The sequence below is a fragment of the Coffea arabica genome, chromosome 10e (genome assembly GCF_036785885.1).
Source record: "Coffea arabica cultivar ET-39 chromosome 10e, Coffea Arabica ET-39 HiFi, whole genome shotgun sequence".
Lineage (NCBI taxonomy): Eukaryota > Viridiplantae > Streptophyta > Magnoliopsida > Gentianales > Rubiaceae > Coffea > Coffea arabica.
In genome coordinates this window covers 11,866,277-11,886,901 of record NC_092328.1, presented here as the reverse complement: position 1 = coordinate 11,886,901, position 20,625 = coordinate 11,866,277, and the positions used below count along the sequence as shown (strand labels likewise).

Here is a 20,625-nt window from a genome sequence, read left to right as displayed (position 1 = left end):
AGAGAACCATAACTCAAATTTCCAAATGGTTCTTGACAAATCATATGAAGATCGAACTAAGCTCCCTCCCCCAATTGACGATACTGTCATTACCATACGGACTTTGCTAATGACAGATGAGGTAAGCGTACACTGACATTTGGATTTAAAACAGTCCATTTATTTCTTTTCCTTTAGTTTTAACAAATAACTGCACCACTATAGAAAAAAGCTTTTTGGATTAGCGGCATATCAAAGCTCGTTGACACAAATCAAAGACTCTAGTACACAGCGTATCCTACATGCAACAAATATCTAAAGGCAAAGCCAAACTTGATTATTCCCTGCACATCCTGCAACAAACGCATACATGTTGTGACAAGGTACAACACACTTCACAAAAAACCACATTTCCAGTCAAAACAACCACTCTAGCTAACAAAATGAAAGCAAATGCTACAGATGCAGGATGACAGTGGAACTCGGTGATCACACTTCAACAATAACACTGGACATCGATGGTCACGATGGCAAACAACTGTTGCCATTCAGCCTAGCAGAAATTCAGAGACAGGAAGCTCAAGTATACTTTTAATCTATTACAATGTACAATACATTTCAATTATTACATAGACAATCCATTTAACTTTTTTGTGGAATCTGTCCTACACTTGCATACAGCACAATGTCAACCATGAAAAGATACAAGAAGCTATCTAAAAGAACAGGATCATCTGCCTCGTGAAGAAGCCACAAAACATGTACTACTCAACACCTACTGAGAAATACACTGCAGTCATTGTTCATGTCAAAAACTTCACCCAGGAAGAGAAAGATGCTATCATGAAATACACCATCAATTACGTAGAGACATCAGCAACATGGAAGACTGATCATGGCAAAATAGCCCAAAAGGATGCAGAACTGCTCAATACCCAGCCACCAAAACTCGGCCTCGCTATGAAAGCCAAATCCTCAGAACCAGCAGAAACAATGGACTCCATTCCTGAAGAAGACACTACTGTCACTAACGTCCAAAGCTCTCTAGAAACTGCTAAGCCACCAGCAAAGAAGGCCCGCCCCTAAAAAGGCACAAATATGCAAAAACACATCAAGAGTAGTACCTATGTAAATACTACTACCTCCAATAAAACAGCTTCAGCATTGGTGACAATGCAAGATGGTCTATACCACCTACTTACAAAAGGAGCCATTGAGCATCTAACCAAATGCTGAAGCTGTAACTAATACCATGGTGCTTGAACTATCAGTATTTACTTATAGGCGATTACACCTTTGCTATGCTTCTTATAATATTGTAGTGTCTTCGCATATTTATAGTCCATGCTGCCTTCCTATTGGCAATTACGCCTTTGCTTAGACCACTCTTACATTGCATTGTTTTGTCTTTCCTGAATCTTTGTGGTGACTTTTTCATTTCTTTCTGCCACTATCTTCATGCGCTCATGAATTGCAGTCTATTCATGGACTCACCAATTCTCTCCATTTATGCCGCTCAAAGATTGCTATAATGAACAGGGATTGTGCATCTTCCTTTTTGTTAACCATCCCTTTTTGGCAGTACCATTTGTTAACCATCTATTTTTAGTTCTTTTTACTTTGGAATTTTCCATGTTTTTGAATTAAACCTTTCCAGTTCAGTTCAATTCCCTTCTAAATGAAATCCTTCAAGTCTTAGTTTCTGATAAAGCTAAGATTTAAAGGTTGATAATATCTATATGATGATTGATTTGCTGTGCAATAAGAACACCCTACATCCCTCCCCTCGCACAGGTTACAACTCCCGCGCTTAGCGCGGGTGCCACCCCTAGTTTTGATCTATAAATAAGTAATCCCATCTCATCCTATCTCTAACCAAAAATAGGATGAGATTATTTTCTAAGACAACCAATCTAATATAAAAAGCCAACCAAACACTAGATAACAAGATTATTCATCCAAAAATAACTCAACTTAAGATGAATAATTCAAGAATAAGTAATCCTCTTCCATCCAACCCATGAACTAAACGCATTCTAAATCTGATACATTTGAATGAGTATTACATTAAGTGATAAATGAATAGTTTATCACTTATTTTTGGAGCAAGTTTTATTATAAAATTTCAGTGCCACTTAATGAATTCAAATATTTAATTTTTGAGTATCAAATGCGCATGAACATTTAATATCTGAATTTATTAAGTTTAAATACTGAATTGAATTATCAAACAGGGTTTAAGTTAAGCAATCCATTCAAATCTTCGATTTTACCTCTTAATTGAGATGAAGATTAAAAGAAAAAGACAAAAGCTTTCCACCCGTCTTAACAAGCTTGTGTGCTGAATCATTTGGTTGTAAGTACTCTTCTTATTACAACTATTGCATCCCAATTTAGAAAGCATTTATTAAGTTTTTGTTTTCTAATTCCTATTCCCGCTATGGTTTATTATTTCCTCAATTCCATACTCACGTGCCAATACGGCACCGTTTAAGCATCTTCTCTTTAATGTATATTTCAAATAATTTTATTGATGGGTCAAAATTCACCATTTTGCCGCCTTCTGGCCCTTTTCGCTTCCTCCTCCTCTACCACCCCCTCCCCTTGCCTTCAAGAAATTCACACACACACACACCCACACACACAGAGAGTAAACTATGGCCTCCTCCTCCTCCACTCCTCTCCACATCGTCGACCAAGATAACGACGTAAGTCCCATTCCATTTCTAGACTCATCTCTATTAGTAACAATTTTATGAATTTTTTTCCCTGTGAAAAATTGCAGGAATTTGATTGGGAGGCGGCAGTGAGGGAGATTGATGTGGCCTGTGCTCAAACCACAACTTCTTCTACTAATTATTGTGCTAATAACGGTTCTAATCACGTAATTAATGGCAAAATCCCTACTTATACTTCTTCAAATCCGAGAATTCAAGAAACCCACAAAAAATCAGTGCCCAATCAGAGCAATTTTGCTTATTTTGCTTCTTCTTCCCGGCAATTGACTCTAGATAGGTTTATTGGGATTGTTCCCAGAAACTCCAATGGGCACCAGAGGGAAAAGCACTGCAATGGGTTTTTAAAAAACAAGAATAATAATTTTAACAGTAATTGTCAGATTAATGTTGGTAATAGTGGTGAGGGACAGAAGGGGCAAGCTGAAGATGAAGAAGAAAATGTCGGCTTTGTCAAGATTGATCCTGAGGCAGCTAAGACTTGGATTTACCCAGGTTTTTTTTTGGTTGAATATCTACTATCCCTATTTATTGCTATTTTTAATACTTAGTAGTCAAGATCATTTTCCGTATACTTTTTGGCTGGATGATATAGGCTAAGCTGTGTTTGGATTTGTTTTTTGTTTTTACATTATTGTGGGGGAATTCGAATTTTATGATAATGTCTGCTTGTTTGATTACCGTTTTTGCTTGAAGATATGGGTTGAATAAGCATGGAAGGAATGTGTAGGTTTTAGTAGATGATATTTGGGAAAAAAGTTTTTGACATATTTGACTAAGTTGTCAAGTGACTGGGACATGTAATCGTGTTTGGGGTTTATTACTGTAACAAGCACGGATCTTTCCGCATTTCAGGTGTAGATTTTTTCTAATGTTGGATGTTTTTTGATTGAAACTATCTTGATTCTCTTGATTAGATTTTGTACTCCGCACTCACTTGTACACTGTTTCATATGTGATGTTTGGTTGCAGTTAATATCCCTCTTCGTGACTATCAGCTCAATATTACGCGGACTGCTTTGTTTTCCAACACTTTAGTGGCATTGCCTACTGGGCTTGGGAAAACTCTTATTGCTGCTGTTGTAATGTATAACTATTTCAGATGGTTTCCAGAAGGTAGAATAATGCTTTGTAATTTGCTTTATCTGTGTTCTCCATTCACATGATACTGATGGCGTACACTAATTTTACTATCATTCAGGGGTTATTACCTTCTGCTTAGCAGGAGGCATAATTTTTCACACCATGTTTATTTATTTATTCATTTATTTCCTTTAAGTAGCTTAAGGTGGTGACCGGAGAATAGTCAACATTGCCTGGTTGTAGACTGTACTAACTTTACCATTTATTTACTATTTCGATTTAATAGTATATTTTTGTATGATTTTGGATGAAAAATGATTGCTTTTCTTATTCTGGGGCATCTGTGACTTCATTTATTGCTAAATGCAAAATATGCTAATAGGGAAAGTTGAAGTTTTCTAACTTGGGTAAATGACCTTTCGACAGTCCATTGTTTAAAGTGATCGCTTATTCGAAATAGTATATTTGAACAGTTAAATACTCTGTGTTTCTGTACTTTTTTAGTGCTTCTATTTGTCCACTGAAAAAGAGTGGTAGACAAACATGCTGCAAGGTCAGAAGCTTGTTGGCGGTTTCTTTGTGCATCATGAAATTGTGAATGTACATCCTCTTTATGTGGTAAATCACTAATTCTTGTGCTTGGTACATTCATGGTAGGAAAAATTGTATTTGCAGCTCCTTCTCGACCACTTGTACTGCAACAAATTGAAGCATGCCATAATGTTGTAGGAATACCACAGGTAAGGCAATTATGGCATTTAACTTGCTATTTTTTTTTCTAGCATCACTCAAGAGTTTTTCATTTTTTGTCATATTCTGAGAAGATACTGATTGCAGGAATGGACTATTGATCTGACAGGTCAAACAAGTCCCACAAGAAGAGCAGACCATTGGAGAAGTAAACGAGTTTTTTTTGTTACTCCCCAAGTTCTTGAGAAAGATATTTATTCTGGTGAGTACTCTAATTTGCATATGCTTTTGGAGCATCAACCTTCTAGCATTGGGCTTACAATTGACTTTAACTTGGTAGTGTCCAGAGAATAGGATGTCTGAGTGTGGCATAGATCTGATTTACACTAGCTTGTGGTTGATTACCTGTTTCATTGGTATTCACTTCCTTTTTGTACTGGAGAAATAGAATATAGGAGATTTATAGTTCAACCTTCTTCTGGAAACAATATTTACTGTATGACTGAGGACCATGTAGTCTGAAATTTATTGATCCGATTTATATGCTTTTTGTAACCACTTTATGTTTCTTTCAAGAAGTATAATTTAGGAGATTAAACGATTAACGTTCTTGTGGGAATTGTTGAATATATAGCAGTTATGAGAAATTACTGTATAAAACTAAATAGGTTGCTTAACAAAATTCATTCATTAGCCTCTCTAGAAGTAAAATGATAGTTAATGCCCGTTAATTGTTAAGGTGCTTTATGCAAGTTACTTCAGAGCTAACAAGATTCCACTTATAAAGATTCTGTTAATTTCATTGGTGCAGAAGTTTGAGGTTCAAAAAACAAAAACCTCTAAGTGCATGGTGTCAAAAGAGAATGGGATATTGAGCAATGCTGAATGATTTCTGATGGTTGGACATTAAAATTTGGCTTGTTTATCTTTCTTCTGTCTTCTCTGTCACATCTGTTCTGCTTGTAGTCAACAAGAGCGGTTATGCATTCCATTCTATTTTGGGATTTAGTGCTGGAAATGTTGGAATTGGATTTCATATCTATCTCTCTAGGTGCTATGAAAATATCAGACTTCACTTGCCAATTGAAGAAACTGAATATATTGAAGCAATATGTTTACATATTATGCTAAGGGAGCGATATCTTGTAGGTTCATGTTTGGTGAAGCATCTTGTCTGTTTAGTGGTTGACGAGGCTCATCGTGCAACAGGCAACTATTCGTATTGTGTTGCAGTTCGTGAGGTTTGCTCCGTATCTCTTACATGAATTGTTTTACTATAATGTTTGTTCTGTAGGGTCATCTTTTAAATTGGTTGAGGTGATTGTGTAATGTGCTTTACTAAATTCAGCTGATACATACTCCTCAAATGTATAGCATTTTGTGTTTATTGTCACTGGTCTGCTGTGGTGGTTTGAGAGAAATCTCTTGATAATTCACTTTTTTGTATAAAAGCTTTCCAGTTGAATTATTTTTCTTCCTCTATCTCCTCTCTCCAAGGTTGGAGAAACAGAAATGGCATGTTTCTAATTTGAGCCCTTGTGGGCAATTTGGAAATTAGCTTCAAGGAAGGAGTTCATGCAGCATTTAAACATTTGTATACAAGTAGAAAGTTGGGAACTTTTACCTTTCTGCAAAGTGGTATAAGGTCGTTAAAGGGACTGCATGAGGAAGCTGTTTTCCTTGAAAGGCAGCTAATTTGACTAAGGTTGGTACAACAAAGCATGCACTTAAGTCAATTCCACAGGGCCTTGTAAGTTGACATATCCTTGGATTAGGTTAGGTTCCTTAGATCCTCTGCTGAAAATTTTTCTGTAAGACATCACCTCGGTAGCTTTCTCTCCTAGCATATTTCCTTTTTGTTTTTCTCCTGTTTTAAAATCTATTCTCAGGGCTAGTTCTCTTCCTCACCAGTACCTGTGTCAGACATGACACTAACTTGTAGTGGTATGGGATCTCTGTCTGACACTTCATCTGAACTTCGGACAAATCAAAGCTAAGGAACCCAAGAAGAGGAAAGAGTTTGCGAACAGGGGAGAAAAGGGTGCAATCTTGAATCATGGTTGATGTAATTGTGTGCATGACTCAGATTGTCATTATGAGTGTCATGTTGTATCTCAGTAATTTTACACACCTAGATAGATATATCTATTTTTGAGCATGAGCAAGAAACAGTAAGTTGCTTTGTGTCACCCTATTTGCTGAATATGATACTTACAACTAAGCATACAAGAGAGTTCCCCTTCCTCTCCTAGTCTTTGGTTGTGTAACTGAAAATTAAAATTAAAAAATGAATGAATCTGAAATTCAACAACCTACATGTATGTGGCACCTTAGCCTGACTCTGCACGACATATGCACCTACACTTGATGTGATTTGGCTTACTTTTTTTTTATGGGGAAAATTTCCTAGAAGATGAAGTTTTGAAGATTGATGGCATTAAGTTCATTTCAAATGTGTTATTTGTGGAATTATCTTACTAATTATAATGCATTCCAAATGATCGTGTAGTTGATGGCTGTTCCTGTGCAACTCAGAGTATTGGCTTTGACTGCAACACCAGGATGTAAGTAACAACCGAGCAGTCTTTATCTCTGTGATACACAGGTTTTCCATCTTAGGTCTTATTTTACATGTAAAGTTTTGCTGTAAAAATCAGCTAAGCAGCAGACCATCCAGCACGTAATCGATAATCTTCAAATATCAAGACTTGAATACCGAAGTGAAAGTGACCCTGATGTGATTCCTTACGTGCATGACAGAAAGATAGAGCTGATTGAGGTAAATAAAAGTCGTCATAATTTTTTTTGAATCCCAGCTTTCATTGTATAAGATGCCACTCTAATGCTGCTAGGTTGCTATGGGCAATGATGCGGTTGAAATAAATAATTTGATCTTGGAAGTAATACGCCCTTATGTTGCTCGGCTTTCTGCAATTGGGGTACTTAAAAATAGAGATTGCCAGACGGTATGCTTCTTTTTGTTCAAAAATATAGTTGGCTAGGTTATTGATCCTTTTTTATTTTTCTTTTTTGTTTGGTGGAGTCCATGAACTCTGGTTGTTTCACTCTTATTTTGTTGCCACAATAGTTATTTTTCTTGTAAGAATTATGCAGCATGAGTTTGATGTAAATTCCAGTTCTTTTTCTTTTCTTTCCAATAGATATTCAGTTTATTTCATTATAGTCTAAATTCTCAATTGTCATGGTTTTACCTGTAGTTCCACAAAAATTTAGCTATGGACTGATCTATAAGTGCTTATCAAGCATGACTAAGTGTCTGTTTTCTGTTACAGATCTGTCAGACAATATTGAAAATGTTAAAGCTCCATTCTCTCATCTGCTGTAGATTTTCCAGTAGGATTTGATCTTGGCAAATTTTAATTATTCTTTTTTTTTAAATAATGGCATGGTAGGATGGGACAATTGGAAAGCTAGAAAACTTGTGGATGTTTTTTATTTTTGTATGCTCAGTATGTGTACTGAGATAGTAACAGATACTCAGCGTTTCCTTGAAGGTACCTTCAGCTGCAAATTACCTTCAAGTAAACTTTTGCTCTATAATATGTATATAGGAATTATATGACCAAATGTAATCTAGTTAGCTTGCAAAATAGTTCTGTTGTTATTTTTCTTTCTTTATGCATTTCACCATTTTATTGATCCTTTTCAGTATTGAATTTTCTTATCAGTTTCATCAGCTCTTGACCTTTCTAGCAAATTAATTGCAAGGACTTTGTTCCTCATAGTTAAGAAGGCTCGTGATTCTCTTTAAACTTGTTGCTAAATGACAGTTAAGCCCATGTGATTTACTCAACTCGAGGGACAAATTTCGGGAAGCACCACCAGAAAACCTGCCTCATATTAAGTATGGAGAAGTTGAAGGATATTTTGGTGTACTCATAACGCTGTACCACATCAGGAAATTGCTGTCTAGCCATGGTATAAAGCCTGCATTTGAGATGCTTGCAGAAAAATTGCAACAGGGGTAGTGTTTTCTGCTACATTTCTTTGAAGATGCAGGATTAGATATTCTAAAAATGTCAAGTCAACATTAGTTCCCACTATTTCTTTCTTTTAATTTAATTTTTTTTAAAGGCACAACATTCATCATTTTGGTATGTATGCATATCCGTTTCCATTCTAGTAAGCTGTGAATGCCTTAACTTACAATTCAAGCAAAAATTTTTGCAGGTCTTTTGCACGTTTTATGAGTCGGAATGAAGTTCTTCTAAAAGCAAAACTTCTAATGCAGCAAAGCATATCTCATGGAGCTCCTAGTCCCAAATTGTCAAAATTGCTGGAAGTCTTGGTGGATCATTTTAGTATGTAACGTGACAAAATGTTAACTCTTTTTATTTATTTATTTATGAACTACCTATTGATTTCTTCCAGCTTTGCTAGGTAACTTAGATTTGTTGGATATCTGGAATGGTTTGAAAGTGGTACTGTTGTGTTCTGGCATTGAAACTTCTTTTTTTTTTTTCCTGTTATTTTAGTTGGGTTAAAATGGTGACATGCATCTGTACTGCTTAGGGAAGCATTAACAGTGACAAAAAGTTCTTTTTTTACTTCCACTTTTGCTGTTTTTTGTATTCTTTTTTTGTCCTAGGAATATTCTTGTTCTTTTTCCTGACCAAAGTTCCCATGTGCGTGCCAGCAGCAATTTGGTGAACATAAAAAACTTGGTGAAGTTAACACAAGGATGTGACTAAGTACATTAACAGAAACCTTTTGGAAGCAAATTGGACATATTTGAGTTTTTTTTTTTGCCTCTGAATTTGACTTATAATCTAATGCAAAAATGGCGATACATAGGTAATTTGGCAAGATAGTATAATAACACAGAAAATAATCATGCTAACTTGTTCATTGAATCAACAGTGATCTACGGCACAACCATACTGAATAGATTGTTTGAAAATTAATGCGGGATAGAAAACTCTAAGCCACTGTATACCTGTTTGAATTATCAGGGCCTCACTAGTGCATATATAAAGTGGAAGAATTGCTCAGTTGGATGAGATTGATGGGTATGTTAGGTGAGAAAGTTGGATGGATTATCAAGTTTGATGTACTAAATGATGAAGCTTATTCACCACATGTTGTGGATTCTTTCATAGTAAAATAAAGGATTGTTAGCTATGTGGTAAAAAATTCCAAATTTTGACAATGCAATATGCATTTTGTTCAATTTAGTGTGACCTGCAAATACATTGTAGTTATTGTGGAAACGGTTTCTGAGCTTCACATTGAACCTTTGACTGCAAATACATCTATTACATCTCTGTACTTATTGTGGAAACGGTTTCTGAGCTTCACATTGAGCCTTTAACTCAAATATTTGTCATGAAACTTCAGTTGTAGTTTAAGCTCTACTGATACATAGACCATAGAGGATTTGTGGGCCATTTTCGCTGCTTCTTTACATTATGTGTGCAAAAGAGACTAGAGACACTCTTATATGGATATTCTGACCATTTTTTTTTTTTTTGGGCTTGGGCAGAAATGAAAGATCCACTTGAGTCAAGGGTTATAATTTTCTCAAATTTCAGGGGAAGTGTAAGGTCAGATGAATACATGATATATTCATTCTTTATTTGGAAAAACTCTGATTCTAGACTTGAAAATCGTAGAGTCTAATTCATGTTCTTACACCTTGTAACATTTGCTGTTATCGATTTTGATTTCAGGGATATAATGAATGCATTAAAAGACATTGGGGAATTTGTAAAAGCTACTGAGTTCGTTGGTCAGACTTCAGGTTTGCATTCTTGGTACTTTCATTTATCATTGTCTTTGAGAACAGAGGATGCTTTTGATCTCATTTTCTAGTTTTCCTGTCACCTATCAGCTTAAGCTACATTGGTTAAATGGGTAACCACTTCTTTAAAATCTTCTATATGCCTCCTTGTGTTTCCTAATTATTCCATTAACCCTTTCTCCTTGTACATGTTGCTTTTCTGATTTGCACACCATTGCTTTCCTGTTGTTTTTGGATCTGATGTTAATAAAGTTATGAAACTGCCATTATTATTTTGCTCAATGCTGTTTGAGTAAACATTATTATCATCTAGTGAGGATGCTTGCTGAAAGAAGTTGGTAACCTCAGTCTTCTTTCACTAGGAAAGGAAAAAGAAACTCATAAGCAGGGCAAATAGACATTATCTGCATGGCAATTGGGATCCGCTTTCTTTTCTTAATGAAAGCAGTTCCTACGTTGTAATGTTGGAATGCTTGAGTATGCTTGCTAACATTTGTGCCTTTATGTCCACCATAATGTGCAAATATAGGGCATCTACAGGGTGTAGATCACCATTAGCACACTGGTGGTTTACTATATTTACTCCTAGGATTAATCTTAGGGCTTGTTCTCAGTTGATTGTCACCTGATTGTAAGATTCTGATTTTGAATAATCAGTTTTTTTTTATGTTCTCTTTTGCTTTTGCATCTAGATTTTTTTATTTCTTAATAGGCAAATAAGCTAAAATTTAGTATCTACCAAAGTGTAGCTTTAGCTGATTGTGATATTTCTTTATAATCACTTTCCATAGTCAAATTTTGCAAACAATGACAAGTGCTATGACTCATGCTACATAATCCTAGCAAATTTTGAGAAAAAGCTCCTACTAAAGACCTGGAAAGCTCTTTTTGTAGACATGGTATGCACTTGGATTTGCTTGTGCAAAATTTTTTACATTGTCACTGCATAGAAGAATAATCCTTACTGCTAAAGAATTCTTGACTTTTGGTCACCTCATGCTGCTAGATATACATTCTCAAAGAATTTAGCTGACAAGACTATGTCAGTTTTGGCTAAAAAAATATATAGCTGCAGATGAGATGCGAAAGTACTTTTGTATCCATTTTTAACATGCAATTGGAAACACCTTGCTCTCCATATATTCTGAGTAGTTTTTCTCCTTGTTTACTTGGAAGGTAAATAGTTACCCAGACTAAACGTGAATATTTATGATTATTCTCTTTGTTGGTTTCTGCAGGTAAAGCATTAAAGGGACAGTCACAAAAAGTTCAACAAGCTGTTTTGCAGGTTTTTTTTCCCTTTTTTCCGATGTTTGAATTGATAATTTCGCCATGGTATATTGCCTAACTTCGACATTTCCATGTAGAAATTTAGAGCTGGTGGGTACAATGTCATTGTTGCAACTTCAATTGGTGAAGAAGGTTTAGATATAATGGAAGTTGATCTTGTTATATGCTTTGATGCTAACATCTCACCATTGAGAATGATTCAGCGAATGGGCAGAACTGGAAGAAAGCATGAAGGACGAGTAGATATCCTTGTCTAATCTAGTTAATGGGCATCTCGTATTTGATACTGATTGGGTTCACTCCATCTGATTTTGCATTGCATTAGTTGAATATTTTAGGTCAAAGTTGAAAATGTTGTCTAGGAAAATAAAAAGTTTGGGAAATGTGGGGGCAGTGGGAGCTAATAGTATTATCGTTTTGGTCCAATTACTTGTAATATTGATGAATAAATTTTGCCTTTATGAACTATGTAAAACTTAGGGTCATTTAAAATAGCACGTCATGTAAAACTGGATATGTGGTGCATTTCTTTATGCTTTTGAAGTCATTAAAAAATAGTAGCAGTTTTCATCTTTGCCCACATTTTTCTTAACAAGCTTTACTTGTTTTAGCTTGTGAGGGGTCTGAATTAAAGGGCTACATGAGGAAACAAGCCAATAGCAAGGCTATTAAGAAGCACATGAGAAACGGGGGAGCAAATAGTTTCCAATTTCATTCAAGTCCGAGGATGGTATGTTTAGATTGTACCGGTTTGTTATAGTACCAGATTGTTATAGTTTCATGAAGTCCTTACTTCTTCATTTCTGATTATCTATTTTCAACGTTGCAGATTCCGCATGTTTTCAAACCAGAGGTCCAGTTTGTAGAGCTTTCAATTGAACAGTTTGTTCCACGTGTAAAGAAAGTGAATGATGATGACCAGCCAATCCAGTCGCCTGCATATAAAGCCAAGTTAACAGATGCTGAGAATGACTTACTATCTAAATATTTCAGCACCACCAGGGAAAACACTTGGAAACCATCACTTATTGCCTTTCCTCATTTCCAAGCATTTCCGTCCAGAGTACACAAAGTGCTGCATTCATTTAGGACAGGGATTCTAATAGATGCAATGCAATGTTTACAAGGATTACCATTTTCTACATGCAGTACAGCTGTTAAAGTTGAGGTCTGTCTCTTTGGTAGTTTTGCTGTCTTATGTTGAATTGTCGCTATTTGTTCACTTTATTTGCATTGTTCAGGATAGTGCCTCTCCAGAACCATGCTCAGCAAGTGAAGCTCTTGTACAGTGTAATGGCAAAATTAAAGGTAAGGATGCATTAGACAGCTAATAGACCGCTCAATTTTTCCTTTTTCTTAATTGAATTCTCAGAAGAGAAGTCTTGGTGCATAACTGCATCTTCTCGGCATGCAACTCCTTGAATTTAGAGAAATTCATGACATGAATAGTTGCTATCAAAGTGTAAAGGTTGCTGCTGAAACCTTTTTATCCACATTCAACAGTTGGTTTAAATCTCCTTGCGTTCAATAGCATCCTACGATTGGTACCCTTTACATACTCATTTGAATGTTATGCTGGTCTGTCTGAAATTTACTATTCATTCAAAATTATTTGTTGTTTTCTCTCTCTGATGCTGAAGTTTGGCAGAAAAGGGAAAGGAAAAAGTGTTCTAATATTTTCAAAGTGGGTTACAAGTTTCCTTGCCAATGCCAATCCACTTCAAATTGCAGTCACAGCAGTTTCATTTCATGGACCTATAGACCAAGTTCACCTATCATTAAATTTCTCCTGTTTTAGTCTGTTCATAAGTCATTAGGTTTTAGAAAGTAACCAAGACCGAGAAGGTCTGTATACACCTAAACTGTTTTATTAGGAAAAAAAATGGAGTACATCAAAAAGAGAATCTAACATGGCCACAGTGCTTTCTCTCCAACCAAAGTATTCCTCTAGCAAATTTTGGATTAGCAGTTGCATTTTAATCAGAAAACTAAAGCATTTACTAGTGTTTGTGTTCCACCAGATGTCATCCATCGTATGATTCTTTTATGGTCATCCTAATGTCACATTGTGACTTGTATGACAGCTATGTAATTTTTGATGTTTAGTTTGAGCTTGTTTTGATTCTGAGAATATTCGGGTTCTCATAAGAGTACATTTTTCCCTAACCTCACTTGATCAATAATATCCAGTCAAATCTTTCAGCTAGTTTATCTTTTTATGTAATTTTGTACTTTAATATTTGAATGTGCGATTGGATCTTAGTCTGTCCTACAATTCTTTGTTATATGCCCACCAAAAAAGCCATTACATTTATGCTACATAATTTTTTGAAGCTTTTCTTACAGAAACAAGCACTTCTGGGGACTTTCCTATAGAGGATTGCATAAGAGAAGTTTCACTGGCTAGTTTAGAGCCCAAAGAGGATTTAAGAACTAGAGAGGATTCCTATGCGCTAGGTTCTCAAGGTTCTCAATGTAAAAACTTGGTCCATTCCTTTCTCTTCAGCTCTGGATTGATATCTGTAGATGATCTTGGGACAGTACAGGTTTTATCTGTGTCACAATTTCCAGTGAAAGAAGTTCTGCTTTCTAAAATTATGACTACCGGCAGAGCAGCTCCATTCTATCATCTGAAACAAAATATTGCATGCATTGATGCTTCCACTGATGTATGCGAAGAACGTGTGGGGAATGCAAAAGATGATTCTATGTCCCAGATAAGATCCAGTCAAGATGACAAAGATTGTGCATTTAAATTAAACAGCTGTAATGCATCAGGAGAAAAAACTTTAGGAGAGATTATTCTTGAGACTCCAATTCCCAAGCCAATGTCAGATGGAGGTGAGAGTATTAATAATAGTCCTGAAGATAGAGCACCTATGTTGTTTGCTGCTGAGGCCAATGATGATCCAATGGACGTTGAGTTTAGTCCCAGGCTTACTAACTTTATGGAGTCCGGTATTGTTCCAGAATCTCCTATAAGCAGTAGTGGTATGTATGTTCCATTACTCAATGCTTGTCTAAATAGTTACACTAACTCCCAAGTCCAAATTATGGTAATAATCCTATGTTCTTCAGGAATGCCTGAGATTCAAAGAGATGATATTATGGTACCAGATCTTGTTTCAACCCCCATGGTCCATGCACAGTCAGTAGTGAAGTATTTGGGGCAGAATGAAATTAATGTCACTTCTTCGCTGACCAATGATATTTCTGCAAAACAAATGAAGAATAGTACTCCAGCAAGCAAATTTAGAACTCCAACTGTTGATGAATGTCGATCTCCTTTCATTAAATCACCAGACATTGGCTTTAGCAAAGACTGGCAATTGAATCCTGGAGGAAATTCACATGGTGTTAAACAAAGACGCAAGTTTAAAAGATTGCGCAAGCATGGAGATCTCTGTAGGGTTAAGCCTCAGGATTGCAAAGAACAGACAAGTGGCCCCACCAGAAACTTCACAAGTTCTTCTGTTGGTGCAGATGATGGTCAGAATCATCATCATAGAGGTAACTATTTTAACTTTATTCCTACTTGCATTCCAGGATTGTCATGCTATCAAGGTGGTACATCTTCCTTGATTTCTGAAAGTCTTCCAGACGTAAAAAGCTACTGGGAATTGCAAGTTACTACAAGACAAATTTTGACTGACAATTGCTAATTTCACACTTGATGCTGTTACATGCAGGCGCGAAGTTCATCTCAAATAGAGCCAAACTGTTTGTTGAAGATGAAGCAGAGTAAGTATATATTATTTCAATTTCCACATGTAAATATAGTTATATGTGTACAGCTTTTATTTTTAGTTTTCCTTTTCCATGGGTTAATCATACTAAGGAGATTTGGAAGTATGATTATCTGGCTGATCATGTTGTATAAGAGTTAATGGGAGGTTCAGAAGAATCATGTTCATAGATAAGTGATGCATGCTTTGGATGTGCTACATAGGAGCAGCAATAGTAGAAAAGTAAGAAGGCATCCTGCAGACTTAAGTGAATTTGCTAGAGAATATTAAAAGATAAAACGATGCAGAAGGACAGTTTGAAATATTCTTTTGTATCTTTAGCACATCTGTTGTCCATGAAACTGGATAGGAAGAGAATCTCCTTGAAAGCAACCTTATATGTTTTTGGTTGGTCTTGTGAGATTTTACATCTATATTGCATAGTAAACTTGAGGAAAACTTGGACTGATAAATAAGCATTGGTGTGACAAGAATTTAAGAACATTTAAAATCATAAGAGAAGGAAAATTTTGGCAGATATGGTTGTTAAGAGAAGTATTATGATTCATAATTTTGCACCTCTATTGTAAATGCTGGTAAGTCTCCCAAACTGGGAAACAGAGTGTCTTCTTCCCAATTACATTGACATCGTACCAGAGCAAAATTTTGGGAGACTTTTTGAGCCATGAAAAGTTTCTTCACCCAAAAAACTAGAAGAGGGTGAGGACTACCTATTGATAAATTATACATGACGTGTTGCTTGAGAAACTAATTTAAGTATGTTACCTTAGCTTTTCTAAGGCACTTTTGGCATGTAATAAAATAATTCTGTTGACACTTTAGGCACGAATTACAATATGTTTAGCTAATCCTATGATAGAAGAAACTTGAAATTCAACATTAACATTGAAAGATTAAAAAATGAATTGATCTTATTTTGAAAATCATTAGAAATGAGTAAATCTGAATGCAAGCTGGACAATCCTAGTGAACTGTACAAACAAGTTCAACAAACATTATGGTAACTGTATTTTGCTTGATTAAGGGCAACTGTACAGAAAACCGAGTTGCAACTCAAAGTGGGAAAAATGAGATAAGATTTCTGCTAGTACTTAAAAATAGAATGTCACGTTATGTTGATAATCACTGAATACATCTTGTACAGGAGTAATTTTAAATTCTTGCCTTGAACATCAGTATTTGCCAATCTATTCTTTGGTCTCAAAGAAACACTAACACTTCATTGTACTTGTTCTGGTGCTATTGAATAAAATTTCCTGTTGTCATTTCAGGGTATCTTTGGAGGTTATGGTATCTTCTGATGAGGAAGATGAGCAGGAGGACAATTCATACGAAGATAGTTTTATTGATGATAGAATAAATCCTACAGCAAAAAGTACTCAAGCAGAAGAGAGTGGTATTGATATGATGGCTGTTTACAGGTTTGTAAAATTTTTCTTGATCTTGTTAGATTTGCTTTTATTTTTTCCCATATGCCTTGCTTCATTGCCAATTAATATTTGCTAAGTGCTATTTAACTGGCTTTACATTTTGTACATGAGGGGCTTGGGCATTGCATAACCTAGTATAATTCAGTCTAGGGAGGATATGAATATGCAGCATGCATTATTCGAGTATCTTTAATCCTAGTTACCCTGAATATTAAGCTGTCTTCTCTATTGATAATATGGTTATTTCATGCATACATGGCATATTTATACCAAAATGAGTGTTCAAGTGAGGTAGTTTAACAGATGTGAGCAACAGTTTGAAGTAGCTCTTTTGGTCATAATAGTTATGGGTTGAAAAAATAAGTCTGGAATATAGACCTTTTGTTTTCCCAGCCTGTTTATTTTCTAAGGTTCTAGCTTTCTACTGACATGTAACAACTATGTGCTTTTTGAACATACGTCTACCAAATCTTTGGCTCCTGATATATTTATTCCCTGCAGTTCTCTTTTGTAAACTGGGACCAGTTTATTATCTCCTCTATCTTGTTAGATCTCGTACCCTTTTTTCTGGTTAAATTGGGTTGCCAGCTGTACAAATTTGTACGACCATGGTTTTTTTCATGGTAAATCTTCAAGCTTTCTTCTGATCTTTATATTTCTAACAAATGCTTAATGATTTGGTGGATTGAAGCAAATAACTTCATTTTCGGTTCCCGTAATATGAGCTTGAATGTGCTCTTTTTTGTTTAAGTCTAGTTAATCTTTTGACACAGGCGTTCCTTGCTCAGTCAATCACCATTAGTAGGAGTGGCAAATTTCTCTGAAGATTTTACTCCTAGTTCTGATGTTCCAAGAAATGAAAGAGCAAGCACTTCAGGATCAGAAAGTCATTTGGTTCAAAAGCCTGAGAATGGCTTAGAGTCTACCGCCAGGAATTCAGCATCCCTCCATTTCAATCTTGACAGAGTTTCCTCAGATGCTTTGCTCTCCAGAATTACTACTTCTCCAAAAGAACAAAAAAGCAAGATGGAGAATCGAAAGAGAAAATTATTCTGTAAATCTGGTTTCTTACCAGTACATAACTTAGAAAAAGAGTTTTTCATTGGTTCTGTCGCTTCTGGACACGACTCTATGTTGCATGAACAAACCGACAAAATTCAAGAAAATAGCAAAACGTTTCTGGACAATGACATCACAGAAAACAGGAATATCTTTGATGACGATCAATTCTACAATGCCATTGATCTTGATGCTATAGAAGAACAAGCTGCCAAATTAATTGGATTCAAAACGGACTACTCAAAACAGAATCAGGTACCTATTGCTGAACCAGTGCCAGTAAACCCTTCTCTTCTTGGTTCTCCTTCTTTTGATCTTGGAATTTGATTCTTAAGGGTGGTTAGAACTTACAAGAGGATTATACAAGAGGTACAGGATTTCTTTTTTGTACATAGAGATCTATAGTGAAAGTTGTATATATCTTGTATTGCAAAATGAAAAGACACAAGTTTATACATGGAACCAAATTATTTATGTTGTAGTGGCAAATTGGTTGAGCATACAATTAGAATCTTAAAGGCTACTTTGCTCTCATCATTTACTAGTTTCAAGGATAATTGTGGATTAAGGACACTAATACTGTGATTACATACTATTCGAGTAATTCCAGATTCCATGCCTTGACTAATGTTTCTGGTAACATCTTAATACATTGCAATTTCAAAGTATTGCCTTGGTGCTGAAGCAGTTAATTAGGTGGAATTGTAATAAGTTTTAAAAGTTTTCTTGTTCTCGGTTGATTATTTTAATTAATTACAGATTCTATTTTTGGATAATCAGTTTTTATAATGTTCTCGATTACTTTTGTATTTTGGTTATGAATTTTTTTAATGATTAAAAAGTTAAAATCTATAATCACTCAAATAGTAACTTTTGCTGATCCTCTATAATCAGGTTCTATAATCAGATTTTATAAAATTTAAAGCAATCGAAGACAAAACCCAAGTGGCTGTAGCATAGTTGTGCGCAATTTCATTTTGCATTTGAAATGCCAAATCTGACAAGCATTGTGGTGGCACCACTTTATTCATAAATTTTTTGTTGTTAAATTTAGTTTGCACAGAAAAACATAAATGAAAAGGCCAACTTGTGAGCTATATTTTAAATTTACAGATTTAAGCAAGGATGAATAGTTTTCCATACGTTGTTATCCACGAAACTGGTAATGATTGCTAGTTATACTACTCCGTGAATATATGATAGTTTCTTCTCGAGTGATTGATATTTTATCTGAAGACGAATTAACTGAGATTATGTAATATCTTTTCCTGAAATTTTTCTTCATTTTATGTAATTTATCAAATTTTAACTGAAAGGTTTTCGCTCATTTTTTTTTTTAGAGATTTGCTAGTTTCTTAATTTTATTGTTACTTTATCAATATTTCCGCAACTTCAAGGCCTTGGTTAAATTGATACAGAGGTAAGACATGCTAAATATGGAGATATGTTTTGGCTCATTTTTCAAATTCTTTTACTGCTAATTTTTTCCCCTTTTGGTTGTTGAAATTTGTTAGTTACACAAAATTTAGATCACATGGTCGATAATAATTTACATATATGATTACTAGTTATTTGCCTAAGCGCACTGTGTATGCTAAGATTGCTTGATGCATCATAGTTGGTCCTGTATACAAACACTAGAGAATCTATTTTTACTTATGACACTTCTTTGTTTTTCATTTTTTATTTCTCTCTCTCTCTCTCTCTCTATGAAGCAATCAAAATAAACTCAATGAAATATACAAGTTGAAGATCAACTAATTACATATTCATGCGCTCGAAAGTGACTCAAATAAATTTGGAGGAACTTGAGCTCGTGCTAACTTGAGAAAGGAAAGAAAGCTTAAATCAAGGTCAAGATCCAGTCAGAATTTGAGTTTTTGAACAAGATTTTGGATATATATATATATATAGATATATATAAAAGCTTTCGAACTGAACCTATTAAAGTTCAAAATCGACTCTAGAAAGTGTGAAGCGGCAAGTCAATTGGTTATTCGTGTAACTAGTAGGTGGGTGATTGAATCGGTTGGCCATTAAGATATATTCAAATATAATTTCTCTTAATTTTTAATACAAGAATACACTATAGACATTAAAAAAAAACAAATGAAAGATGTAACTGACACTCCATTAAAACTTTTCCTGCACTAATAAAACATGCTCAGGTTTTGTATTCTAATCTTGTTATCAGCACTCCACTAATATTTTTCTTACAAAATCTAAAGATCCTGCCGGTTGTTCAAAAATCCATTGCATTCCCGATTTAACCTAGTTGAGGCAACGAGTTATTGACCAATCAACAAATCTGCTTCTTTTCCGATTAGACTTGTGACCCAAACTAAGTGACCGGATCATTAGTTAGTTACATAGTTGAATCACTAATTTAGGCCAGATTTAATAACTATGGTTCAAACAGTTCGAGTTTGGCTCAAACTCGAATAGAAGATTTGATTGAGTCACTTGTTTCATTGTTATTCCTAGTGAAATATGAATCCGGCCATTAATTTTCACTTGTCACTCTCTCTGTCCCTTTTTTTAAATTTTTTTGGTGGTAGCCTCTTTGATGCGTTGTAATATATAATAAACTAATAAGTGAAATATGAGGTCGGACCAATATGAAAATGCAACACATGCCCTTGTAAAGCACAAAAAGTGTGTGTGTGTGTGTGTGTGTGAGAGAGAGAGAGAGAGAGAGATAGAAGATGGGGTGGGGGTTATTAAATGATTAAATGGAGGATTAGTTATTATGTGATTAAAGTTGCTTAAATGATTGTTTTAAAGAATGTTTGAAAATAAACTAATACGAGTGACTTTCTATGTAAGATTGAAGAATTTATCTTCCAACTGTG

General features: G+C 35.2%; 1 protein-coding gene across 5 annotated transcripts; it reads left to right on the top strand.

Annotated features, from left to right (window-relative positions):
* The first annotated feature begins 2,364 nt into the window (after positions 1–2,364).
* On the top strand, positions 2,365–18,262 carry LOC113711729 (DEAD-box ATP-dependent RNA helicase FANCM). Of its 5 annotated transcripts, XR_003453147.2 has the most exons (24): positions 2,365–2,687; positions 2,765–3,209; positions 3,687–3,830; positions 4,455–4,537; positions 4,635–4,749; positions 5,637–5,728; positions 6,997–7,051; positions 7,145–7,266; positions 7,340–7,453; positions 8,279–8,472; positions 8,679–8,809; positions 9,991–10,051; positions 10,178–10,248; positions 11,487–11,536; positions 11,616–11,781; positions 12,141–12,268; positions 12,368–12,706; positions 12,780–12,846; positions 13,873–14,529; positions 14,617–15,048; positions 15,228–15,279; positions 16,556–16,705; positions 17,216–17,337; positions 17,488–18,262. XR_003453147.2 is itself a non-coding variant. In XM_027234915.2 (23 exons), the coding sequence occupies exons 1-23, from the start codon at positions 2,637–2,639 to the stop codon at positions 18,098–18,100; spliced, it is 4,320 nt and encodes a 1,439-aa protein (XP_027090716.1). In that variant the 5' UTR covers positions 2,365–2,636; the 3' UTR covers positions 18,101–18,262. The 5 variants fall into 5 exon arrangements, 4 of the variants coding, with proteins under 4 accessions (XP_027090716.1, XP_027090715.1, XP_071923961.1 ...); XM_027234915.2 differs by lacking the exon at positions 17,216–17,337 and having other exon boundaries at positions 13,885–14,529; XM_027234914.2 differs by lacking the exon at positions 17,216–17,337.
* Positions 18,263–20,625: the final 2,363 nt, after the last annotated feature.